This window comes from Micropterus salmoides, unplaced genomic scaffold, assembly GCF_014851395.1.
Source record: "Micropterus salmoides isolate LMB-PRFRI ecotype aquatic unplaced genomic scaffold, ASM1485139v1 Ms_hic_scaffold_6, whole genome shotgun sequence".
NCBI classification, from domain to species: domain Eukaryota; kingdom Metazoa; phylum Chordata; class Actinopteri; order Centrarchiformes; family Centrarchidae; genus Micropterus; species Micropterus salmoides.
The window spans coordinates 17,026,901-17,052,271 of NW_024044348.1; the positions used below are offsets into that span (position 1 = coordinate 17,026,901).

The following is a 25,371-nucleotide window of genomic DNA, read 5'->3' on the forward strand; positions in this document are numbered from 1 at the left end:
AAACATAAGACATAAGTGAAGCCTTCAATTAAGCTTTGTATGAGTGTTGTCTCTTTCTGGAATTTGTCATATTATGGGTATTTCATGATGTCGCTATGTGATGCACTGAGTTGTAATCTGCAAGAGGTAATGTTGATATGTAGCTGAAGTACTCTTTTAACCCAGATGCCAAACCAGTTACCTAGAATGGCTTTTCCTTCTTATCCCAATGAATGTACAGCTACATAAAATCTGATCTGTGGTGATTAATCTCTTGTAGAAGATTTAAAGATGGGATTACCATGCACTAATAAGAACATTGTGGGTGTGTATTTTCAATGTACACAAATGTATGGGTGGGTGAATCCATCACTGTCAAACTCAGACATGCTTCATGTGCAACCATACCTTACTTGTACTAGTGTTCACTTGAATGTGTAGGCGCTTTTCTTGTGATGGTAAGTTCTTGTAATTGTGAAACATTGCATGTGCAGCTGGACTAACAATTAAGTAAATCTCCGAACACCTGTGCATAAACACCAAGTATCAGAGGATGTACAGTAAATTTGTGTTCCAGTGATGTGCTGGTGGGGAGTAGGAAGTGGTTTAAGAGCATGTTCCTACTTTTTCTCTCCTCACAATAACACCAAAATCTGCAACATTCACATTCTCTCCACCCATAACAGTCATTTTTGCTGTTGCTATATATTACTCAATGTATTGACTCCTCTGCTACAGAAAAGATGTGATTTTCTAGCAGCTTGTGGAATTTTAAATACCTACTTATGTCATTCATAGTTTTGATGTGATAATTTTTGGCGATTGTGTGCATGCATGTGTGTGTATGTGTGTGACTACATTCCTCCCTGCCTGCCTGTGTGTATAATACAGTTTATCCTGCCCGGAAATGCACTGTTGAAACTTTATCGACATTGATTTTGTTTTTCAGTTGCCTATAGTCATTTTTATTTCTTCAAATATTTCAGTTTAATATTGCAAACAACTTCACAACATACAAAATGAATAATATTAACCCAGAAACATGTCAATGAATATTTATATATATATATATGTGTATACATATATATATATGTGTATATATATATATATATATATATATATATATATATATATATATATAATCTTTTTATATATATATATCTTGTCCTCTGGTGGGGATAAAAAAATAAACAGCAAAGCTTTGACAACAGCACCTTGACATAGTATGTAATTCCAACATTACCTTGAGAAGTTTAGAACAGTAAACAGATAAATTACTGGAGAGGAAAATTGTTTTCTGCTGATTATGTAAACGGAATGTTTTTTTGGTCAGCATCATATCCTTTTTTGTAAGTGGAGAATTTCTCAATTCACAATTGAAGCAGCATGCAAGCTTTTGAAGATGGAACTGTCCTCTCTCATTTCTTGCCTGTTTTTTCCCTTCATTTTCTAATTCTTGGCAATGTAAACAAATCACAATGTCTTGAGGAATGTGATATAGTAATTTAAACTGGGCGCAAATGACTGATCAGATTTTTTTTAATTGTTTACAAGGTCATGAATATGTTCAATAAATAGACTGTAGTATCACTTTTACTGTATAAACTTCATCTTTTTTTACATGCAGTCCATAAAATTTTCATTTGACGGAATAATTTACCCTGTTATGTATATATACAAATAGATATTTTCTCTTTATTCTCTTTTTTAAACTCTTCAATAAAATCTATACATTTTATACACTATCTCCCTCTTTTAATGGTCAATGTGCATACACACGAAGTGTCTATCCTTATAAACCGCCAGCCAATCTTCTTTTTGCTATCCATGGTAAGCGCTCGCACATAGGACTGGGTTGTCCTGCATTGGGAATTATAATGCCGCTTGTCTATTCCTCTGCAGCCCTCCTTTGTGTACCCCATGGGGTTGCATTTGGTCTCATAAAAGTATTGCTTCAGTTGGCCGTTGGGGACAGGGACCTTTTCCATGACGGTAACTGTCTGCCCAGACATGTCAATTGCCGTCTTTTTATCCACAGCTGTCACCCACTGGCTAATACTGTCACACACACTGAGCTCTCCGCGCCGTGAGGGATCGGAGTGTCGCCGCACCCTCATGGACATATTAGCAGCATCCAGATAGTTTTTGTATTCCTCCAGAAGAAAGAGCAACGGCGGCTCCAAAGGCACTTGGTTGCTGATCATCACTCGCGAGTCGTACAGGTCGACATCCTTGGTCTCTGTGGTGACCACAGAGGATGGACCCCCACCTCCCTGGCTCTTATCAGCCCCCTGTCCCAGCTGTGCCGCCTCGCCCTCCACCTCCAGCAGCTCCTCTATCACCTGCTCAAACGTGTCTGTGAGTGAGGGCAGTTCCCCGCGCTGGCCTGGCCCACCACCACTCTGTGGAGTCCCATGGCCTCTTGCGGCCGTCGCAGCAGCGCCCAAGTAGCCTTCCGTCCGATGACCCCGCATGCCCGGGACGTCTCTCAGGGGCGCAGCTCTCATGCAACTGAAGTATGAAATAACCATAGTAAGGAACAGGATGGTCATCACTCTTCTAACCTGGTGGAACTGGAGGGGGAGAGAAAGACAGAAAACAAGAGGGAAGATGGGGGGAGAGACAACAAGACAGTTAGTCAAAGAGCATTTTCAATGACGCTAGCTTATTCTTGATCCATAATGCACCATGTAAGCCTATCCTATTTTTTACACCCTCTACTCTTTTTTTAGCAAGCCAAAAAGGGAGCCAGTAGCTTTGGAATAATCACAAAATGTTAAACTGATATTGGCGCTTTGTCATCAGGATTTTCAAATTGTTTGCAAACTGTAATGATTCTGTTCCTATGTGAGGTCTGGCTTAGATTTTTAATTTGTTGGCAGCAATGCACAAAAGCTGTGCTGAGCATCAGAGAGATTGCTTATTACAAAAGATAAGATTACACAAATGATGTCACTACATCCTTACAGGCTTGCTGTTATTTATGAGCTTTTCTTCAGCTGGTGTGTTAAACTTTACATTTTATTTCTATAGCTTGAAAAGATGTGCAGTTTTATAACGGCCAAACCCGTCATTCATCCCTCACTGCCCACATCATTGTGCTGTCTTAAAACTTTGTAAAGGACATGGTGGATTTTCATATTCTTAAACTTCATGTTTAGTAAGGCCAGTAGTTACCTGAATTGTTAAATGTTGTTGGATGCATTTTGGCCTCCAATCATGTGAGGGTCAATTGTGAAGTGGCTAAAACTGTAAAGGCTGTGCGTGTGTTGACATAAGGATATGGTTTTGTTTGTTTTGTTTGTTTGAAGAGCTCATTTATTATCTTCTGACTATGACATTACCCCACTGACTGACAGAGTTTGTGTGTTTGTGTCAGCTCTGACAAACACTGGTGCTGCAGTATTATTTATGGTTTTCTTTTTAATAACTGGTCCGTGCTGTAAGACAGGTTTGATACTAAACCTTCCGTCATGAACGGGAATCAGGAGTTTGTTGAGGGACGTTGTTTGTTTTTGGCAGGTGGAAGACAAGATCACCGCAAGGATGAACTAACAGGATGTCATGAGGACACTGGATGGCAGAAGAATGTGGCATCCTCCCTGCAGTGTAAAGCACCAATCTCGAGCGTCCGGAGAGCAACTCACACAATAAGCAAAGCACTGAGGAGCCAGGTGTAGCAGAAATACTGCACATACATCCTTAACCAGCGAATCGCCTGAGCACATATGCATCCCTTACCTCTGAGAAGCTCTAAGATTCACAGCAAATCAATGAGTTGGTGGACATCCAACAGCTCGAGATATAAAAGCAACCATAATGAAAAGAAAATCTAGATCTTGCGTTCCACTGGGGCTCATTTAAAAATAGCCTGGCTGAGGCTTTGACTGCACTCTGCATGTCCCAACTTGATACAGGAAAACACAGCCAGCAAACACACTCCTGCCTCCACTCAAAATGGACATGAGGACCTTTACAGTAGGGAGGAGCAAAACCCCACCTCAAAAGCATTTGTTTCATTCTTAATTGGTATCTGGGGCCATGGCTGCAATTAACCAACACCACGGTGACTGCCATAGAGATATCTGGTCTAAAAATAGACGTGCTGGGAGTCTCACAGTCTCTATCACATCCTTCTTCTTAATGAGCCACTCATTCCCCGAGCTCAATGACGCGCTCTTCCAGAGTGTGTGAGTGTGTGTGTTAGAGGGAGGGCATGGGGAGGGGCCGGCTTGTATGTGTTTGCAGGGAGATGGGGGTATTTTTCCTCTTACCAATTAAAACAACAATGAGGAAAAAGCCAAGAATGAGGCGCTAATTAGTCATTTTTTATTAACTCTTGCTAATATAGACGTATATGTAACCTGCAAAAAACCAACCCTGTTAACCCCTTCAGTATTGTTAAGCACTTGGTTCCAATATCAAGGATTTTCTGCAAGGCCTCCCAGCACAGAAAATCACATAGGTTTACGGGATTGAGGCCAGTCACGAGCTTTATGTGTAGGATGCATTTACGCTGATATTATTATCAGTATTGCACTCAAATGCTTCCACTTCCACATGAAGGAAATGAAGGCAGAGGGCTGATTACTGTTAGGCGTCAAACTTCATGCTGGAAATGGTGCAGACGAAGAGTGCTGCATCTTCCGTAACAGACCACAGGGGTAATATTGCAGTAGCAGGGGGTGGAGAGAGTGCCAGCGTCATTTCGCAGCATAACAACCACAGATGACGTCTCTTCCAGGTCTCCATAGGGGAGAGAATGGAGGGGAGGAGGTTGCTGGGGGTAATGCCACTCAACAGTGTGCAAGTGCTTGCCATTCCCCCGGGTATCCTCACACCGGGAACAACAAATTATTTTATTTCTATCTCTGTGATTTCCTGTTTCCATCAGAACAATCAATATGGCTTATGCTCTCAATCAACATCCTGTTAAAATGCGATAAAGCCAATGAATCATTTAATTGCTGTGGGACTGGCGGAGAATCTCTGGCTTATATCTACCAGAGGCTAAATGTGACAACTGATTGGTTTGCTCGTGTTTTATACATCCAGTGAAGGAGCATTTTATGCCCACTGCTGGATCTCGCAGTTAATAAAAAAAAGCCGGCTTGCAAGTTAACACAATGAGGATGAATAATAAAGCAAGAGAGGAACTGCATATGGAGGAATGTCTGGAATAAAATATTGGAATAAAATGGGGCCTCCGAAGCAGCTTTGTGACAATCGGTTTAGTTATGAAAATATCTAACACAAAGAAGTGGTTGAGCACAGCACCATTACTTCTATCTAGATTGTATATAATCTTTGAATGAAATCCAGGCACATCCCACCAATCTAACTGTGTCATGGCTGTCCAAGTATGACTCTTTTCTTTTGACCAATAAACAGAAATCACTTAACATGGAGTGCAGGAAGATAAAGCCTGCGACAACCGCTGCTCAAACATGCCTTTATTCACGACAACACCTAGAGCATGAAACACCCAGAACAATAGGAGCAGGTGAATGGTCTCTGTCTACTGTTCGGGTTTAATGTCTCCAGATGACCACCTGTTCATCTGCTTTGAGATCACGGCTGTATGTGTAATTTACTTTCGCATTTGTTCTTTGGGCCAGGTGGGGATTAAAGAGATAAATGCCTCCTTTGACAGATGCTGAAAAGTTTCTCTAAAGCATGAAAGGACTAGCATGGCTAGTATTATTACACATTCAGTAATGTTCCCCAGCCTCCCTGCACATGTCAACACAGTTTATGGCTTCATCTTCACGAAACAGCAGATACCTTAGGAACCGTTAGAAGGGAAAATAAACATCAAACAGGAGAGCTGAAAGAGGGAAATGTGCCCACCACATTAGAATAGAAATGCACGACCTAAAGAAACATTTGTTCTCTGCCAATACCACTACTCCCTTGTGGGCATCCGTCTTTGTTCAATTCCTCAAGAACCGCGTCGGTTAGAGGTCTTTACCCAGCAACATGTTTTGTCACGTTTAACATCTACATTGCATACAATGCCAAATGTTCAGCTAGAAGATAAAAAGAAAAGAAAAACAAGTATATCATAATATTTACCTGAGGACCCCTTGTGTGCCACAATGCAGCACTTAAAAAAAGGCAATTAGAGTTGTCTGCAGTAATGGCTGACACATGTGGAAGCTCGCTTCCTTGAGATCTGTTTTCAATCTGACACAGTTTCAGAGCACGTTTAGTAATAGATGAGTACCACTAAGGGATTATACCTGGCCTCCAGACCAACCCCAGCACTACAAAAAGCCCAGCATTCAAATAGCTGCTGAGTGATCTGTGCTATCCAAATGAGCGGTTGCTTCCCTCCCACGCTGTGTGCAATATTGGACAACTGAAAGAATACAGTAGTAACATACACTACAGCATGGTTTAATCATAACTGGCTCTCATTTGTGGCTACATACATAAGTTATCAGTGTTAATGCACTCTAAAATTTAGTTTTCAATTATAATCTTAACAAAAAAGAACATAGTTCATTTTAACCTATGAATCAGCAACTATAGAACCTAACCAATGAAATACCATAGCTCCAAATTAACAGCGCTGAAGTTCCAAACTTTTTACACTAGATGGCGTGTGAGACCGTGAAATAGTAAGAGATCCTTCGCTTCCTCCCTCCCTCCACCTTCCTTCTCCATCTCTCTTTCCCTCCCTCCAGTGAAACACGATAGATAGAAGGACAGTCAGATAGACAGACAGACAGAACAGTCAAAAACATCGTCTTTTTTTCCAGGACAAGTTTTGGTCGTGCGTAATTGTAAACAGGCAATAAAATTCCCTCAAAGGCTATTCTATTTACTCACAACTCTTCCAAGAAATTTGGCCCCAGTTTGCATTTTTTGGAAAGTACATCATTAATTCATCAGTACACCATCATCTAACCGGCCCTTGCGAATACTGCTATGAAGTTCTTGGACAAGATAGGCCTATATGCTCACACGACAGCTGTCACACGTGAGCCAGTTTTCCACCACGCTATAAATGGGATTTTTATTCTAATCCGGGTTCATTCTGGCCACTTAACTTGAAGTTATTCAGCGCGAGCACACAACACCAAGAAGTAGACCCAACGGTGTATGTTGGCCGACGTAGCTGGGCGTTCAGGTCTCGGGTTTCCTATAAAGTCTTAATGAGTTCATCAAGCCCCCCCCCCCCCCCCCCCCCCCCCCCACCCCCCCAACTAAAATAGCAATACGAACTGTCAGAAGTGTTTTTGTTTGATTGGTCACAATGCAGGTATATAATATAGACTACACACCCTGACCAAGAGTTTATTGAGCTATTTATGAGCATAAAGTTGCCATCCAGTGTTCAAACGTGGCTGATTTCTCACACGGAGAGACACGCTGGATGTTTCCACTGTTACTTACGATAAATAGTACTGCTAATAAGTCCCATTGCTCAGGCGGCTCTAATAATGAAACAACAGTCTCTTTTTTTTCTTTCTCGAGATTGCATCTGCCGAGCCCGTGCTCTTCACTGGAAACCCAATCAACATAATAACTCCGTTTTTTATTAATGAACGGGAGGATAAGGTTACACATATCCCCTCTCGGGCTGCGGCGCTATCTGTTCGCAGGATAACCGGACTTGATCGAGCTACTTTTAGACCCCCCCACCACTCCCCACCCCTCTTCCGTCCTACCTCCACCCTCCCAACACCACACACACACACACACACACACACAAACAAACATATACACACAAACACCTCTGTCGTTTCTGGTCAAGCAGAATCAAACAAAGCCAAAGTGCTTTAACAAATTTATAAAAAAAAAAACAACAAACAGACAAACATACCTTTTACTGCCCAGTCGTAAAACAGACCATTCAACAGGACAGTAGTGTCATCTGGGATGTTTTGGACAACTCCCTGAGTAATTTACTTAAGCGATATTTTCCTCTGTACTCTCCCGAGCAGCTTCAGGATATCTCTTCAGCTTTGGAGCAAATAGATTAAATTATTGATGGTGGAAATTGCATGGATGAGGTAATGCACTCCCATGACTGCACGGCTCCTTTGGACATCGTCTGAAACCGAACTTGTCGCATGCTGAAACGCCGCAGCAGCAGCAGCACCATGGGATGAGAGACCTCTGGAGCTGAAATGAGGAGTCTCTTTGCAACTACAGTAACTTTACTACACAATGACGCTGCAACATGTGACCTGCCGCTGACTGGTCGCCAACAAACTCCTTTTTAAACAGCCCCGAGGCGGAACTATTAATGCGCTTTCAGGGTGCATTATGTGCTTTTGTTTGCCCGCATACCGTGCAGCCCGCATCCACACCATAATGTCTGGCAATATATAAAGCACAACCGAAGCCTCTCCTCTTTCGTATCTTGCTCACGGAGGGTAAAGAGGTGGTGTATTTTTTTAAGGGTTTTGCGTAACAGCGCGTCTCCACCAAGTCGTGATACAGTGCGTGCCATTTACAGATGGCCTATTTGTGTAAATTTAGATATTCAGAGAATTAAAAATAAGCACTTCTTGTACTAGTCTGCAGATAGTGAGGAGGATAGGTCATTTATATCAAAATATGCTTTAAAGAATGTATTTCAGTCTGAAGTAAACTATATATTTACCCCCACTATGTAGGCAGTGTGAGCCTTCCTAAATCTATTTTATACATTCTTGATATAGCTCAAGAAATATCCCACCATCATGTAATGTACTCTACATACTGGCTCATTTTGAGTCCCCTCTGTTATAAACCCCTGAATATCAGCTGAGATGAGGCTGCTCATTTTGCTGCTGGAAAATGTAAAACATTAGGATGGCAACAGGCACTGGAGGCTAACAAAGATGTGAACTTATTGAAAACAATTCTGTTTCTTCTTGCTTTTAAAGTGAGCCATCTCCACAACAGATGGATGACTCCCCTGCAAGTGCTCTGCAGTGTAGTAACCAGCTTTCACAGGTTATTATTACCAAATGTCAGCTAAACAAACGCATTTAAATTATATACACAGAGCTTAGTTGGAGAATGAAGCCGCTTTGCTTCTTGATACTCTGTTTCCCCTCATCGGGAACAAACAGGGAACAGTTCCTTCCCTTTATATTACGCAGAATCCAAATAAAAATGTCAGTGGAGCCACAACCTTTCAATGGGTAATGAACGTTTGGAAACCACCTCTGAATACAAGAGTGAGCATAATGGGGAAATAGCAGCTCATTATCCTTGTGACTTGGCCCTGGTCCAGTGCAAAGATTTATTGTGATGTGTTTGCTATATTGCCATCATGATTCTTCCCTGCGCGAGCTTATGAGCTGGAGAGCTCTTGTTTGGCATGTAGCAGTATGGGAGTGGATGCTCACACCTGCTTAATGAGTCACTCCCACCTCCAACACACCCAGGGACATGCCAAGATAGATATAACCCTCCCCACAGCTCACAGGAGGTGAGGGCAAACTCTGGATGACAAAGAGTTGCATCAGCAATCACTGAGCGACATGACTCCAAAGAGGATAAAAAAAATGCACGCTGCACAAGGGGGCTGTTCCAAACAAGTAATTCATAAATAAATCACTTGGCATCTCATTAGAAGAGCAAGAACAACAACATGGTCTCTCTCTCCTTTCTGCAAATACAACACAACTGAAGGTGGCGCATCAAGAGAAGTCTTTTGGCTTGAGTGTGTCTGAAGCTTTGAGGACCGAATTTCTGAATGAATGTAACACAATGTCTCATAGCTGGGAGCAAAAAGCAGTTGTGAGCAGTGTTCAGATGTTTTTGACTCATCCAATCGAGGGTCAAACAGGAGCATGACAGCACTGGCCTGTTATAAGGCAACCAGGAGTCTTTTTGAAAACTGCTAAACCACTATGTCATCGGAACTGAGGTGTACGATTTCTCTTTAGGTTTAAGATTTCTCACGGCGATGACTTCAAACTAGCTGAGGTGTTGGGGATGAAACCTATTGTCTTTTGCATGTCACGTGGCAAATTTCTACAGGGTTTGAATCCCCCCATTCATGGCTAAACACATGGGATTTGCAGTAACAGTTGGGTCTCCTTAAAACTTCCCCACTCAACAACCTTTTTCGCCTGTCTGTGCAGCAGCAAGAAGAAACAACCACAGGGGCTGACAACATGACACACTTGTATAACCTTTCAAGGCTTCTCTTGCCAAATGCAGCACAATGCTGACAGGTCCGCACTGCTGAAAGCTTCGCTTAACAAGTAGAATTATGCCTCCTTGTTGTGAGAGAGGAGCCGTGTCACACGAGCGAAATGACATTTTGTGAAATGTCATTTTCACTGGGGATAAAGGAAGGCGATGAGGGTATTTTGATCAAAGCAAAATTTCATTCCTTCCCCGAGAAGAAAACGCATCAACTGGGAAAACATTTTTGTGTGTGTGTGTGTGTGTGTGTGTATGAGGTTGGATGACGTCAAACAAGATGAGGGCGAGCTGGAGAACAGTTTGAGAAAACTCCAGACTGGTAAACAGGTAAACTCAGTGCAGGCCTTTTATAATCAGACGCTGGAGTGAGGAGTTAATGCCATCCCGCCTGTGATGACAATAACCTTTATTGTAATCATCAGGCAGACACAGAAGACCAGTCTGCTAAGCTCATCCCTCCCTCAACATCCTCATACAGTTGATACATTATTTCTATAGTGGCATGCAGACTGCAAATCACTCCATAGCCTATTAAGCCTCTCTGTGTCTGTCCGTCTGTCTCTTTTCTTGGCTTACTCCCCACCCCCACCCACCCACCCAATCCAATATCACCACAGCATCAATAACCTTTGCATGGTTCACTGCTGAAGGAAAACACACTAATCATGCCACAAAATTACTTGGAAACGTTGAAATATTTGTTACCAGGGTCAGCAAGCAGGCATTTTTCATTTGATACGTAAACAAGACTGCAGAGAACTAAATTAGTGGCTTAAAAAATGCCTCCTACTTAGTTTAATATGTCATATCCTGCCACCATATGCAACTGCAGATACATATTTTACCAAATAAGAGATATAAATTAGATATTTTCCCTTATAATAATGGCAAAAAGCAACCTACGGACTATAAGTTTGTCCAAACCTGACCAACTTTTAGTCTATCTGACATTCAGGAAATACAAATATTATGTTTCATAATTTCAAGAAGTTGCTTGGGTTCAGTGATGTGCTGCATGTTCACCTGAAAGGCACACTTGAATGGTTTGCCGGCATGATCTAACATTTCCTCTCTCTCTCTCTCTCTCTCTCTCTCTCTCTCTCTCTCTCTCTCTCTCACACACACACACACACACACACACACACACACACACACACACACATAGATTCATGAATCCTTGTAGTCCCGCAGTGGTCCGACGCATAAAATGTCTCTACAGTCAGAATAACTAAATCCACTGTGTATTAATAACCTCACCGTGGGATTCATCGCTGTAAAATCACAACCATGCCACTGTGACGAATAACTGATAATTAAAGGTTCGGAATAAGGTTCATGGATTCGCCTCCTGACAGAACTTGTTTGAACAAGCCTGTTAATTGGATGAAGGTGTTGGTGATGAAGATGGTGGTGGTGGTAGCGGTGGTGACTAAAGCAGCAGCAGCAGCGACGGCGGCGGGCAACGTAGCCTACATTTCCATAATGATTAAGATGATTAATTTTTGCTCTAAATATATCGTGACGCCCGCTTAGCCGTGAGTACAGATTTCTGCCATCTATAGCCCAAAATAATCAATAGCCTATTTATAATTCATATTCGACCATCAAGTTAATGCATTTCATGAATGAAAACGTTGTGACAACGTGGGCAGGCACAATCCGAAATCGAGTTTTATTAAAAACAAAGACCTATTATTTATATAAAAAGAAAATTGAAAACCAGATTTCGCCAAATCCTTTTAGCCCCCACAAAGTGCATGAATTGATCGCAACGAAAAAAAAGACACATAAGGCCAACGTTTACATTATAAATACAGCAGCAAGCACATTAGCGGTATGAAACAATAATGTCAATCCCTATTCCGGCCAAATGCATCTCTTTTTTGTTTTTTTTCTCGTTAAATAAATAGGCCTAGCGAAATAATTTCATCTGGTTTTTGCAATGAAACCTACCATCAGGTTTGTTATTGACGCCCACCCCAACTCTGCAGAGCTGAGAGTGCAGAGAGAGAGAGGGGGGAGATTCTCGGTAAAGATAACACACGCGGAGACGCACGCACACAGTTGCGAGCGCACGCAGGCGCACGCCCGCACACAAACACACGCAGCCCCATTTATGGACTGATCCGCTGACGTACATTGCAGAAAAGTGCTATAAAAAAACCTTCATACATACAAAGTGTGTCGTGCCACCCCACAGACCCCTCCTAACCCGCCTCCGCTCATCCCTCCTCCTCCACCCAACACGCCCACGCCCACACCATAATCCCACGTCTCAGTGGGAAAAAATAAATAAAAATACTGCTACATGGCCAGAAAATAGGCATTCTACAAAGAAAAGATATATTTATAAACAAAACACAACCGGAAAAGATGCTGCAATAAAAAAATATAACTCTCTTGTGGCATCTGTGAATAAAAAAGGCCAACTATTTCTTTAAAGTATCACAATTTCCCTGATTTTATAGAAACGAAAACGCTTACGGTTTCGTTAGATTAATTTTTGATAGATCATAATTTGTGCAATAAACGGTTTTGTGGTATTGATTAGCCCGGAACGTGGCTATTACAGTTGCGACGCAGCCTTTATTTAAAGAGCATTTTATGAATGTCGGGCAGCCTAATAAGTAATATGATCTATTTTGGTTTCACTGTCATATAAAACGAGGAGTAATAGGCCATAATATGCAGAAACCGATCTGCGCGCATTGCTGGGTAAAAATTACCGAAAACACCAGCGGCGAAGTCCCATAATTCAAATGCAATTAGGAATTTACTGGATACATTCGTTTTGGAGTACTTATTGAGAAATGCAGCCTGCAAGAGGAGTCTTGATTAAAACAGGACTGCCAGTGGGCGTTGGGGCTTTTCTCTTCTCTTGCAGTTGTTTTGCCATGCAATTGCTACGTCTGGGATCAGAAATCTTAAATCTTTGACCAGAAGGGGGGAAAAAAGAAGACGAGAGAGAGAGAGGGCGAGAGAGTGTGTGAGAGAGAGAGGAAATAGACAATATCCACCGCTTTTGCATCGGTGCGAGACGGATTTTTAGGCTACAAGTCCTTCAGGAGAGTAGAGAAATAAAATCCCTCAGCAGTTTTGTGCGATGATGATCTAAATCTAACAGCTCCATGTGATAGATTTTACGCATGCCTTCATTTGAAATAAAAAAGAAAGAGAAAGAAAGAAAAATCGATGCCTCCCGAACAATTGCATATCAAGCCATCTTATCTGTCTCCATCACATTCAGCCATAACATCTGTCAGTGGAGACTTTGACCACGCCCATCTTTATTGTAATTTTACAAAGGAATAATAGAACAATTTGTATACTGTAAAGGAGACTCGCTTTGGCAAAACAGGCAAAATCACACGAGTCAAAGCGATTAAGAATTAATTCATCTTTTTTTTCATTATTCATCCGTAGCCTGCAGTTTGACAGGTCGACACAGAGCCGTGTACGGACAAAAGAGGGGGTAGGGTAGCAGGTGAAGTGAAAAGCACCTTATGAATGAAACCGTGGAGCGGTCGTAGTAAAAACACAAGTGATTTGATGGCGATGACGGGAGGGGGGGCGATGGAGAGAGGGAGGGGGTGGTGGTGGTGGTGGAGGGGTAAAGAGTATGGCTATTTTTGGTCGATAACAAAATCCAGAGGGTTTGACATCAAGACAAAACATGAATGCAGCAGACCAAACAAGAAAAATAAGCACACATAGATAGATAGATAGATAGATAGATAGATAGATAGATAGATAGATAGATAGATAGAGGATTTTCCAGACAAGTTTATGATATGCACCAGCATCAGTACTCCAGTTCGTGCAGGCTGGAAGGATCACTGCAGCGTCTTAAGTCCCATATTGGGAGCATGATTAGGCACAACGCAACGATTACGCAAATTGTGTTGCAGCAGGCGGTGTTCGGAAACTCCAGAAACGCTTCAAAAAGCTGTGTTTAAAAAGAAAAAAAATCCAAAGCACGGAAACGAGTCCCAATTTAAACGTTTTCACATGACCTAAAGCCTATACATGAATGCGCACGCACCACTAGTATTCTATAAATTTAACTTCAATTGTAGGAAAACGAGATATTGGTCACCTGGATCGGATTTAATTTCGGAGTTATTTCGGGTACTGGTGCCCACAATGAACGCACTGCTAAGGCGAAGGCTGCATGCTGTAGTTTTAAGCCGAAGTTCATTTGAGAAAAGCCAGAAGCCCGTAAAGACGACAGGGACAAAATAGTGACATGAAAACAATGGATTGTGCTCTTACCTTTACAAGGGCTGACAACCACTATGTGCGTGGTTAGATCTCCGCGACCAAGACTTGCATGTCCCAAAGTTTAACGCAGTGTGGGGGGGCTTATAGGTACCGAGAATGTGCTGTGCAAAAGACCAGACGACCTAACATTTCAACTTTCACAATGCTCTACAAAAACACATCTTAAAGCGGGAGCTCTTCTAACGGCAAGCGCTTTTTTCTTGTTCCTTTTTTAAATTGCTCTTTTTTTTCTTTCTCTTTAGAATCCCGTTTATTTTCCGTTTACAGACCACAGGCTCCCTCAGAATAAGCTTACCAAAAGTTGAAAAAACAATCCCAGGTTTGGCAAAGGGGGGGCTGGGAAAAGAGAGAAAGAGTTGGCGTCCACTCGGCGTTTTAGTCCATGCACGACTCCGGTGCCTCTGTCCAACGTGCTGAAAGCATAACACAGCCTGGGTAACTATGAGGGGCCAAGAAAATGTCTATATACTTTTGTTTGAGTGCCCACTTTAAACTGCTTTTTTTTACTCTGCTGCTTCCCCGCGTCTTGTCACGTGTATTGCCCCCCTCTTGCCAAACCAGTCCTGTTAATATTTGATCACATGTTGGTCGGACATTTCCTTCCAGATAACAGCACCTATATCACAAACGCCGGTTCAATTCAGTGTTATTGTCGCCTCAAAAAAGGCTCTACACTCACGCCACAGCTGGCAGCGCTGACACTGAGCCCTATTGTTCCTAATGTCATGCTTACGGCAAGTGTCACAGGTAAGTGGCACATGTTGCTTTTTTAAAAAACATGGGCACCGCACAAAAAGAACACAGGCTACATACATGCATAAAATATAAAGCCCTCACTGCCAACACACACACACACACACGCGCGCGCGCGCACACACACACAGCCCTCCAAGACAGCCTACATCCACACATTGCGCGCAGACACAATGTAATATTTCCTTACCTCTCTCACTGTACCGGCATATCTTGAGCCGAGAAATGCCACACAATGTTTTTTTCTCTCAAGCTTTGTCAACATCAGCCACATCAGACATGGGTCTCGATACTGAGTTTCTCAAGTAGCCACTGAGTCCAACCCTTCCAGCAATGCGTTGCCAGACTAAATAGCAAGCACGACTATTTACTGGTAATCATCCTTTATATGCTGTGTGTTTCCATTGCTACTCACCATTTTCCCCTACGCTGTCCTGGAGATAGAAGTGTCTTAATATCCACTCACTCCAACAGATGCTGGTAGGTAATGTGTCTTGTTTGAAGTCATCATATGAGAACTTCTGCTGTGCTCAGTAGATCGCCCACCACTTCGCTGACTTATGAATCTAATAACCCTTTGCAATATCGGCGTGCTTAAACTCTCGGCAACACCTTGGTGGCTCTACAGTAAAGACAAATATCAACAAGCCCGGGTTGTCAGAAAAGCTTGTACAGATATACGTAACACCCTCGCCCGGACAACGCCATTAGGGGTCTTACGTGATTGAAATAAGCGACGGCAATCCAAGTTCATGGGGATACTAGTTCCTGACTGATCCGCTCGCTCACTGCCTCAAATCTGTAAATCGGCATCGAGCAACAATGACAGACACATAAAACTTCTGAGACATAGCCATATTCACGTGTTTGTGTTATAGACTGTTAACTCCCTCTTTGGCGAAGGGCCATAGGCCTGTCACGCGTACGCACAACTGGTCATTTAGATTTTTTCAAACACGGACGATGAACAGCCAGGTCGGGTTTACCAAACAAATATCAAATTAATAGCGCCCCTGTGTCTGCCTGTCAAGTTCTTGAGGAACTTGTTGCCGCTCGAACAGAAACCCACCTCCGCTTTTTTTTTAAGTGGCCAAACACCCTGAGATATACTTACATTGTCAAATTCTTTCAAAGTGCTGCGTTTTTTTCTTCTTCGGGCAGATATAACAGAAATCCAAAAAGTTAATCCGCGTCCCCCAGAGGAGTAATAACACTGAGAGAAGCGATCAGAGCGTTTAAAGCCAGTGATGATACTTTTCGATCAGAAATATCTGGAAGTTCAAAGGCGAAATCTGTTTTCAGTAAAATTCCATCAGTTGCACTGCCAACACTCAGCCATCTGATTGTTATGCGGTGACGAAGCGCTGTGCTTGCAAGTGAAGCCCCAAATGTACGAAGTAACATGAGTAATAGGTGATATTTGCCTGACTCTTTGTCAGCATCCCAAAACTTTCTAGAGAGTTTGTGAGAAAAGTGTCATTCTTGTGGTATAAATGACTTTTGTTTTTTGTTGTTTATGGAAATCACGTCGCATGGGTGGCGAGTTATTGGAACCTGTAGGCGTGCGTCTGCAAAGACACAATAGCACCAATCTGACAAACCCATGGACTTCTCTGACTAAACAAAAAAGCTGCTTAGGAAAGTGTTTTAGGTAACTATATGCCATTCAAACCTGCTGCTTAGGCACACAATTTGTCTCACTGCCTCACCACGTGAATTATGGGTTAAAAGGTGGGCAACACTATCCCTTTCTTCACCATACATGTACTTCAACATGCACTGATTTGAACATAAAATCTGCAGCTTTATGGCTTTATAGAAAGAAAAAAAGATGGAATAGTTTCTGTGTTGTCAGTGTTACTTGTCAATATTGTACCACCAAAACTTCTGACACATTCAAAAGTCTTTTCTTGGCAAATATAGTTGATTCTAATTTGGTCTGACTACGCATGTACTCTGTCATCTTGCTTGTAGAGGCAGTGGCCCAAAAAAAAACTTATTTTCTTTGCAGTTTTGTCAATACATTTCTGTCTCAAAGACACAAGATGGCATAATCAGATAAAATTAGAATCTTTTAGAAAAATATATTATTATCTGCCAAGAAAGATGCACTTTGTCATGTACCACACAGGCAACAAGTGCTGGACTTGAGAGTCACACATTATCCTTAGCTTATAGCTTATTATCCTTGAACTCCTCTCTTAATGTAGGCTTTTCACACAGTGGCTACTCATTACAGGCTACTAATAAAAGGGAGTGACGTAAAGAGAGAGGCAACACATATCAGCTCGGCGTGGACAGCATGCTGTGGATGAACAATTCCTTTTCATTCGCTTCACATGATTAAATGATTAGGATGTATGTGTCCCATCACCTCTCGGGCTCCTACCATCATCCTACTCTCAGTCCTTTTTGCTTCCTGACGTGGTAACTTGACTTGCTCCTACTTGTGATGTTGTTAACACTTCCTCTGCTCCCACAGCTTTTCGCAGACTCTTTTACTGACTCATGCTCGTCCCTTTTCCACTATCCATGCCCTCCCCCGCACTCTTCACCACAATATCTTATGGCTGAGTCCGAGGTCACAGATCAATCACTTCATCCCCTGGGCTGCATATGACTGCATGGCATTTTGCTCTATGGTCTGCCAAGATACTTCACCTCTTTTGAGCTTACTCTTGGAACTTTTAAGTGTTTGAGTGGAATGTATTTTGGCAGAGGGACTGTTATTAAAATGTGTAGCCAACGGGCTGCACCATGGGATAAATATGGAGATGAATGTGCGCCATGACAGATATTGGTGGCCTGTAAAGAAAGACAGAGATCAGTATAGATATTGATATTCATTAGATACAGTAAAGGCAGCAAAGAAGATGTATGATGTAAGAATAATAGCAGGAACACTCGCAGTATAGCTCTTTAGTTGTTTGCTCATTACCACGTGTTATCACTCTTTTTGTGAGTCTTTTTTATCACTCGTTTTGTGAAACTGTCCTTACATCCAGAGCAGCAACCTGCCTTTAAGATGCAATCTTATGTGATTTAATCCACAGAAGAGCTGACAATAAAAACCTGAAAATGTATCACAGCTCCACCCTCTCAAATGACAACTGTATAAAATTAATCACCCCCCCAAAAAGTATTGTTAATGCCAGTTTAACACTGCAGTGATCATACTTCCCTGTTAAATCTGCTAATTACATTTGAGCCCTGTCTGGTCTCTGGAATCATTACTAAAATGTAGAATTTTGAGTCTATCAGCACTTTCCTCCCCCTCACCGTAATGACAACTATTAAGCGAGGATGGATCCAGTCGGGGGCTATGTGTATTATTACTCTGTCTTAATCTTTGCTCCATAAATATTGATAACAAGAGCCCCACGTCATGTGTTACTAGTACCTGCTGTTAAAAATAGAAGGCCCGCTGATGGCAGGTTATCTCTTACTGTCAGATCCCAGTGTAGCCCCCCCCCCCCCCGCCCTCTACCTCTTGTATCTACAGGAAGTTGAGCTCTGGGACAAACAAAGAGCAGACAGAAAACAACAAATACTCTGATTACACAACAGTAAATCAAACTACTGCACCTCATGTCTCTTCTTCTCACCCTTCAACGGTCAAACTAAGTGTAGTTTGTAACAAAAATAATTTGCCCCGCACATAAAGTCTTGATTTATTTACATAAATCAGTTTTCTTCTTTTCTTTCTTCATCATAAACCAGTCAAAATAGTATAATCCAGTCACCCTGTTGACAATGTGCTTCATGCTGTACATCTGTCATTCTGTCCTGCAGCTTCATAATATTTCTGTAGAGTGTGGAATTAATTATCAGGCTCGGTCGGTGACTCAGAACTCAGGTCTTCAGAAAGTAATGCAGCCTGTAAATAATCGCCCTACTGCCACCATACTTCACACTGATGGCAAGCACTGCATTTGTGCTAATTCTGCCGTTCTATGTATAGTGTGATGGACAGTGTCAGGATGAATGATATTTGGGTTGCCCCAGTGGCTTAGCAGGCTGTAATTGAACTGAATGTGCTGGTGTGATATTGAGGCTTTCTGTCTTCAAGCTTTGTTTGGTACAGTTTCATCCGTCTTCTCCCGGCCATCTTTTACCAGTTTAACACCAGGTGACTATGTAAACTCTGCCTTTAGTGCCTGAGGGGAGGACTCTGGAGCTGCGGTGTGACATATAAGTGCATTGATCTCCTAAGTCTGACTAACCTCCGTATGCTCGACCGCCCGGAGTGGAGGATGCTGCCTGTCATTAGCTGTCATTAGACTGCCTGGGTGAGATGGGTAATCTGGGCCTGCCACTGGACTGTGAGGCTGCCAAACTACAGTAGGCAACAAGGAGGATAAACACAAAATAATTTAAAATTATATTAAATATCTTATATAAGTTTAATTTCTTGGATAACAAGTAACTTGGACAAGTAAAATGATCACAGAAATATTTATCCAAACTTGTCTCAGATCCACCCCAGCACTGTGACTTATTCATGATGATTGAAATGAATGTATTTTGATTTTGCAGTGTGGTGCACTGCGATCAGATTGTGTGCGAGTGTTTGTGTAAGCTCAAATCTGTATGGAGTGGTTCAAATTTGAATAGATGTATTTGCATCGTGTTGCTTAGCCAAAGGCATTATTGGTTCCCAGTGGTAGTGACCTGAAATTTTGCATGCACTGCAACTCTGCAAATGGTAGCCCCTTTATGATCAGCCAAACATTGCACAGCAGAAGTATGAGGCACTGACCTTCAATGCAGTACATATATGTAACACAAGGCAACGGAGATGTTCACATTTCATGATCCTTCCCAGTTTTTCTGCTGAACTCTACAAGGAAATGAGAACCAATCAAATGTTTGCATTTGGAGTGTGATAGTTCAGACTGATTTGGTGACTTTGGTCATTAATAGTCAGTCATGTTTGCATTCCACACTGCCTTCAAGTAGCTAAGAAGTCAGACATACTTTAATGTAACAAAACACAACTGAAAAGACAACCGCACTAGTAAAATACCACGAGTGTGGGGATTTTATAGCTTGCAGATGTACAGAAGTCATTCCACAGCAATACTGTGTGCATACTCCGGAGGTAGGTGGTAGATTGTGAGTTCAGATATTCACTTTGTGTGATTCAGTCCGACACCTGAGAGGTGGACTGAAGCAGCACAGGCTGTTGACCTTGTAATGGATTTCTGAACTGGACACTGAGTCCACAAACATCTTCTTTTACTTTGAATAAGCCAAGTAGGCTTTCTTGGTTTGTCAGTATCGTTAGTCAGTGTATACATTTCCAGCATTACCACTAACCACTGTAAATACCTTGCTGTGTGTAAGCCAACTTATACAAAATATACAGTCAGGCAAGATTATCAACCCTGCAAACTCATATCAGTATTACTCAGGCTTTAAAACAAAACTGTTTTTTCAATATTTTTATATAAAAGCCCTATTCCTGACCCCCATACTAAAATGCCTATGTGACGAATATAATCTTTATCTGCTTAAGCACTTGTGGGCGCCCAGGAATGAACAGGTCAAGAGTTTTAGCTCTTTCACTGGTCGTCTGATATTAAAGACAGTAGCAGCAGCGTGCAGAGGAGGTGGAGGCTCGTGACTTGGAAGCTGGCAGTTCAAATCCCTGGACCGACTGACGAAAGCTGCGTAGGGAAGTAACACTCTGCTCTGCCTCAACAGCAACTGTCAAAGTGCTGTTGCACAGAGTCACTGAAGTCCCAGCCGTTCAGTAGCAACAGTGCACCACTGTTTGCCCAGTGGATAAAGTACACAGACCTTGTTTTATCAACTCCCAATTATTTGTCATTCTGCATTACATATTGTGATTTACTTTTAAATTAAAACAGAATAATCAAAATAATTTCTGTACTTCAATAAAAGGAGGCCTGATGGACATCTATTTGTAAAAGAGCTTTTGATTACAACATGACAAATACAGTATTGGTTGGTCTCTAGTTTGGAGTAAATTTTTGGTCTCTAGTAGTTTAAATTTAGTAGTTTTAAATTTTTTTTTACTTGCTTTGTTTTAGGAAAAGATCATGGTTTTAGTTAGTTTTGCATAAAAAGTACTCGGTTAGGTTTAGGAAAACATTGTGTTTTGGGTTAAAATAAGGGTTACATTGAAGTTACTTAAAAGCCCAGACGCTAAAGGATACCTTGAAGCTTTGTCTTTCTTAAAGCATCAGTTTTTGACGCCCTGGGATGAGACCCTGCTAAACACCCTAATACATTGCTCGTACAAAAAACGAAATATTATGGTGAGTCTGGTTTCCTGGCAAGACTCCAGGAAGTGACTGTGCCAGGAAATAGCCTGTAAAACCACATGTCATTTTTACACGTTTTTTGTACAAATTAAACATCAAGATAAAATCTGCTAGTTAGTGAGCACCTTAAAAGTGTTCAGCAAAATGGAAATTTAAACATCTACAATTTCATTAAAACTGTGCAAACTCCATCTGCCAAAAAAGGTTTAAAAACTCAAGAAAACCTACTAAATAGACCTTGTGGTCAGATTTTGGCAACTATTTTTGTCATATGTTTTTCCCATTTTATACCTCTTTCCTGTCCAAACGGTAATTGTCCCAAAGATGATGAGGTTTTTTCATATCTGAACTGCATGCCCCCAACTTTCCATCAAACACCCCCTCTATGCAATAATGTCAAACAAGATTCCCCATTACAGTTGACAGACAGACAGTAGGCACAAAGTTTAAAATAAAGGTCTTAAAGGGAATAAAAGCTTCGCAGTGAATGGTGAGGGAATTGTTAAGGATAATACAAAGGAGTGGGATTTCTCGTGCATTTGTCTGCGAGGGATATCCCAGCCAAAGTTTCTCTATACATCAAAGGGCCGCCACAAATAAAAGCACACTTGTCAGGGGCGAACAAACTGCCTCCTTTGTGCTGTCTACCAGCCAAATTCAGGCACACAAAGCCTTTGGATGTACAACACTGCAAAGAAGACATACTATTCAGATGACATGCTTTGCTCTCTGGTGGTTTGCTGTGTGCTTTTGTCTGCTGTGACCAGGACAGATATATAATATCACTGGATCAAAATCCTTTCAGTCCCTTTTACTCCCTGTTAAAGAATCCCGTTACACTCCCTCCCCCATACACTCCACTATTCTTTCTTTTCTTAAACAAAGTAAACTTGATGCAGCCAGATAACACTTGCAGCCCTCAGGCCTAATGCCCAAAAATGAGTCTCAGGTTCATTCAGTTTTTTTTTTTTTTTTTTAGCCAAGAGCCTTGTACAAACTGTGGTTAGACAGGCTGGACACGTTTCACTGTTGCCTCAGGAAATCTTTGACCGTTTTGGTTTTCCGTTTCTTTTAACATCTGTCACCTGCATCTTTTACATTCCTGAAATAAATCACAAGAACACTCAGAAAGTTTTCCATGGCAAGAATTAAAGAAGAAGAAGAAAGTTAGAAGTCTTACTGCCTGCACACACTCTCACACGACTCACAAATACATGAACACACACACAACCAAAGTCCACCCAAGTACAAACTAAAACGTGCTAAACGTACACCAAAATGATTTGTATGATGCTGTGGAGGTTTCATGTGTGAAATAATATTCAGATCATCTATTTTAAGTAGAGCTGCAACAAAGGGTTATATCATTATCACTTAATGTGCTTGTTATTTTCTCAATTAATAGTTTATCTATCTATCACAATTTCTTCATAGCGCAAGTGGACGTAGAAACGTCTTGTTTTGTCAGATCGACAGTCCAAAACCCAAAGATGCTGAGTTTACTATCATAGAAAACAACTAACAGCAGCAAACCATTACAGTTGAGAAGCTGAAACCAGTGAATTTTGGTCATTAATTGATAATAGAGATTGTTGCAGATTAATTTTCTGTCAATCAATAGAACAATTGTTTCAGCTCTAATTGCAATATTTTTGATTTATGCATTATTGCAGTTTTACTAAATGTTTTGATGATGTTCATTTCAGTGTACTTGCCACAAAAGTTTTTTTTCATCAATAATAATTCCCATTAAATGTATAAAAACAAACAAACAAAACCTGTTTAGATATGACCTATGGCAGTGGTTCCCAACCTGTGGGTCTGGGGCTCCTTTAAGGACTCACAAAATAAAACTGAGGTGTCTCGAGATGATTAACAAGACAGAGGAAACACAAAACTGTGTTGTTTTCAGACTGTTCTCTAACCTTTGCTTTATATTTCAAAATAGTGGATAATCTTACCTTTTCAGGTCTCAAATTATTACTCAAAAAAAACATCTGCAAAAGGAAATGGTGGCGCCATTGACAACTCAGTGACAACGTGCATCGAGGGGTTGCACATAGATGCTGCTTCATTATAAGAGGTCTTAAGGAAAACACGTGGAAATCATTGCAATCAATTAGGTGAGAAAAAAAAGAAATGCAGCAAAGTGTTCACACTTTACATGCAATGAAAATAATGAAAGTTTTCATTTAAAGGACACGTTTACCTAAGAAACTAATTTCCAACACCTAATTACTGGTTGGTTTGAAATATTATAGTGTGATTACAGGAGAAGGGAGTCCTTTCTTTAATTGTAACGTATGTGTGGCTGGGAAATCAGTTTGGTTTCACTGGATTTTAATGACGTTATCTGCTATTTTTACTTGACTTTTTTTGTACATTTGAGAAAAAATGTCAAGGCACGCCTGAGCTCACTCAGAGGCACAATGGCGAGAACCACTGCTCTGCCTTAAGAGATTTCAGCATGTTGAATAAGGCGAATCTCTGAGTGAATGCAATGACTCATCACCAGGGTCATTTGCCTTTCACTGCAAATGAGTGTGGGTGTCTGACTAACTTGCAGATATAAGCTGGATATTGTTTTTTAATCATTGAAGAGAGAGACAGAGGGTGAGAAAGAGAGACCTATTGTTTGTGCGCATAGTACCTATGAAAGTGTGTGAGAGCATATATGTGCGTGTGTGTGTGTGGCTGTGTTCAGTACGAGTGTCACAGGGAGACACACAGACTGAGGGCCACATTTTGAGTCTTTAAGACGCATTGTTCACCCGGAGCCACGCGTGTTATTTATCAAACAGGCGCTTTGGCCTGGAAGTGCAGTTTCCTGTCGTCTGACAGAGCAGCCCTCTGTGTGTCAGCAGTGAAGTACGCCTCTCTCCCACATTCATTTGAGGGAGGAGCATGCAAGAAGTGGGAGGAGATAAAATAAGTGTGTGCATTCTGGCTGATTTCTTCAAGTTCACACACTTCTGTGAATGCTGTTTTTAAGTGGAAAACGTTTCATCTCTACAAAGAATTTGCACATTTTTATTTTTATTTTTTAATTAAAGCCTACAGTAGGCAGGAGAAATTTTAATTAAGCCCTATCTGCAGAAATCCAGCCCACATATAGCTATTTTAATAGCCATGGTAACACTTTATTTGAAGGGGTGTGCATAAGGATGGCATTACACTATCATGGAAAGTCTCATGAAAAATGACATGGTCTTAAACTTCATGATTGTAAATGATGTCAACCAAAGATCCTGAAAAGCTCTGTCAAATGATTTCAGCTTTCAGCCGTGTAATTACATTGAAAGTGTAAAATCACTCTATGTTACCTTTAATAAACCTATAAACTCTACCAACATACAAGGAAATGATTCACATAATGGTTATATGGGCATGTAAAAGTGTAATAATAGCTTTTCCCTATTTTTCCACCATAAATAAGGACACAAGAAGATAAACAAAACAGATGTATAGATAAACCTGCACAGAAAACCAATAATTACAATACTTATGATAATAAACAAAAATATTTTATACACCTTTTATTTACATTTAAAAGCACTTATCACAGGCAGTAACCCCTCAGCTAAAGTCAAGTTGTCATGACAGAGGTCTTAATTTTGCATAGCAAGTGACATTATTTACAAAATGTCTTTTACCAGGAACTGTAATATACATTCCTGTAAACATCACTTTTCATTTATGACAGTGTCATGCCAGACTTATGCACAAACGCAAGAGGCTTCAAATAGTTACCAGATCTGTTGCATGCAACTACTAGAAAAACTACATTATTTAACACCGGACTGACAATGTGATATTCCTTTGGTTGTTTTTTGCAATTATGGTTGGACTGTCCTTCCAAGAATGACAGCATCAGTCTTTTCAGGAAGTGCCCCAAAGTGACGTATGTTTA

The 25,371-nt window shown here is 41.2% G+C and overlaps 1 protein-coding gene across 2 annotated transcripts; it reads right to left on the reverse strand.

Moving 5' to 3' along the window:
* Window positions 1-1,137: 1,137 nt before the first annotated feature.
* On the reverse strand, window positions 1,138-16,041 carry bdnf (brain-derived neurotrophic factor). Of its 2 annotated transcripts, none has more exons than XM_038700576.1 (2): window positions 15,587-16,041; window positions 1,138-2,552 (listed from the first exon to the last, which is right to left on the reverse strand). In XM_038700576.1, exons 1-2 carry the CDS (start codon window positions 15,587-15,589, stop codon window positions 1,722-1,724), a joined length of 834 nt encoding a protein of 277 aa, XP_038556504.1. In that variant the 5' UTR covers window positions 15,590-16,041; the 3' UTR covers window positions 1,138-1,721. The 2 variants fall into 2 exon arrangements, with proteins under 2 accessions (XP_038556504.1, XP_038556505.1); XM_038700577.1 differs by lacking the exon at window positions 15,587-16,041 and adding an exon at window positions 7,811-8,190.
* Window positions 16,042-25,371: the final 9,330 nt, after the last annotated feature.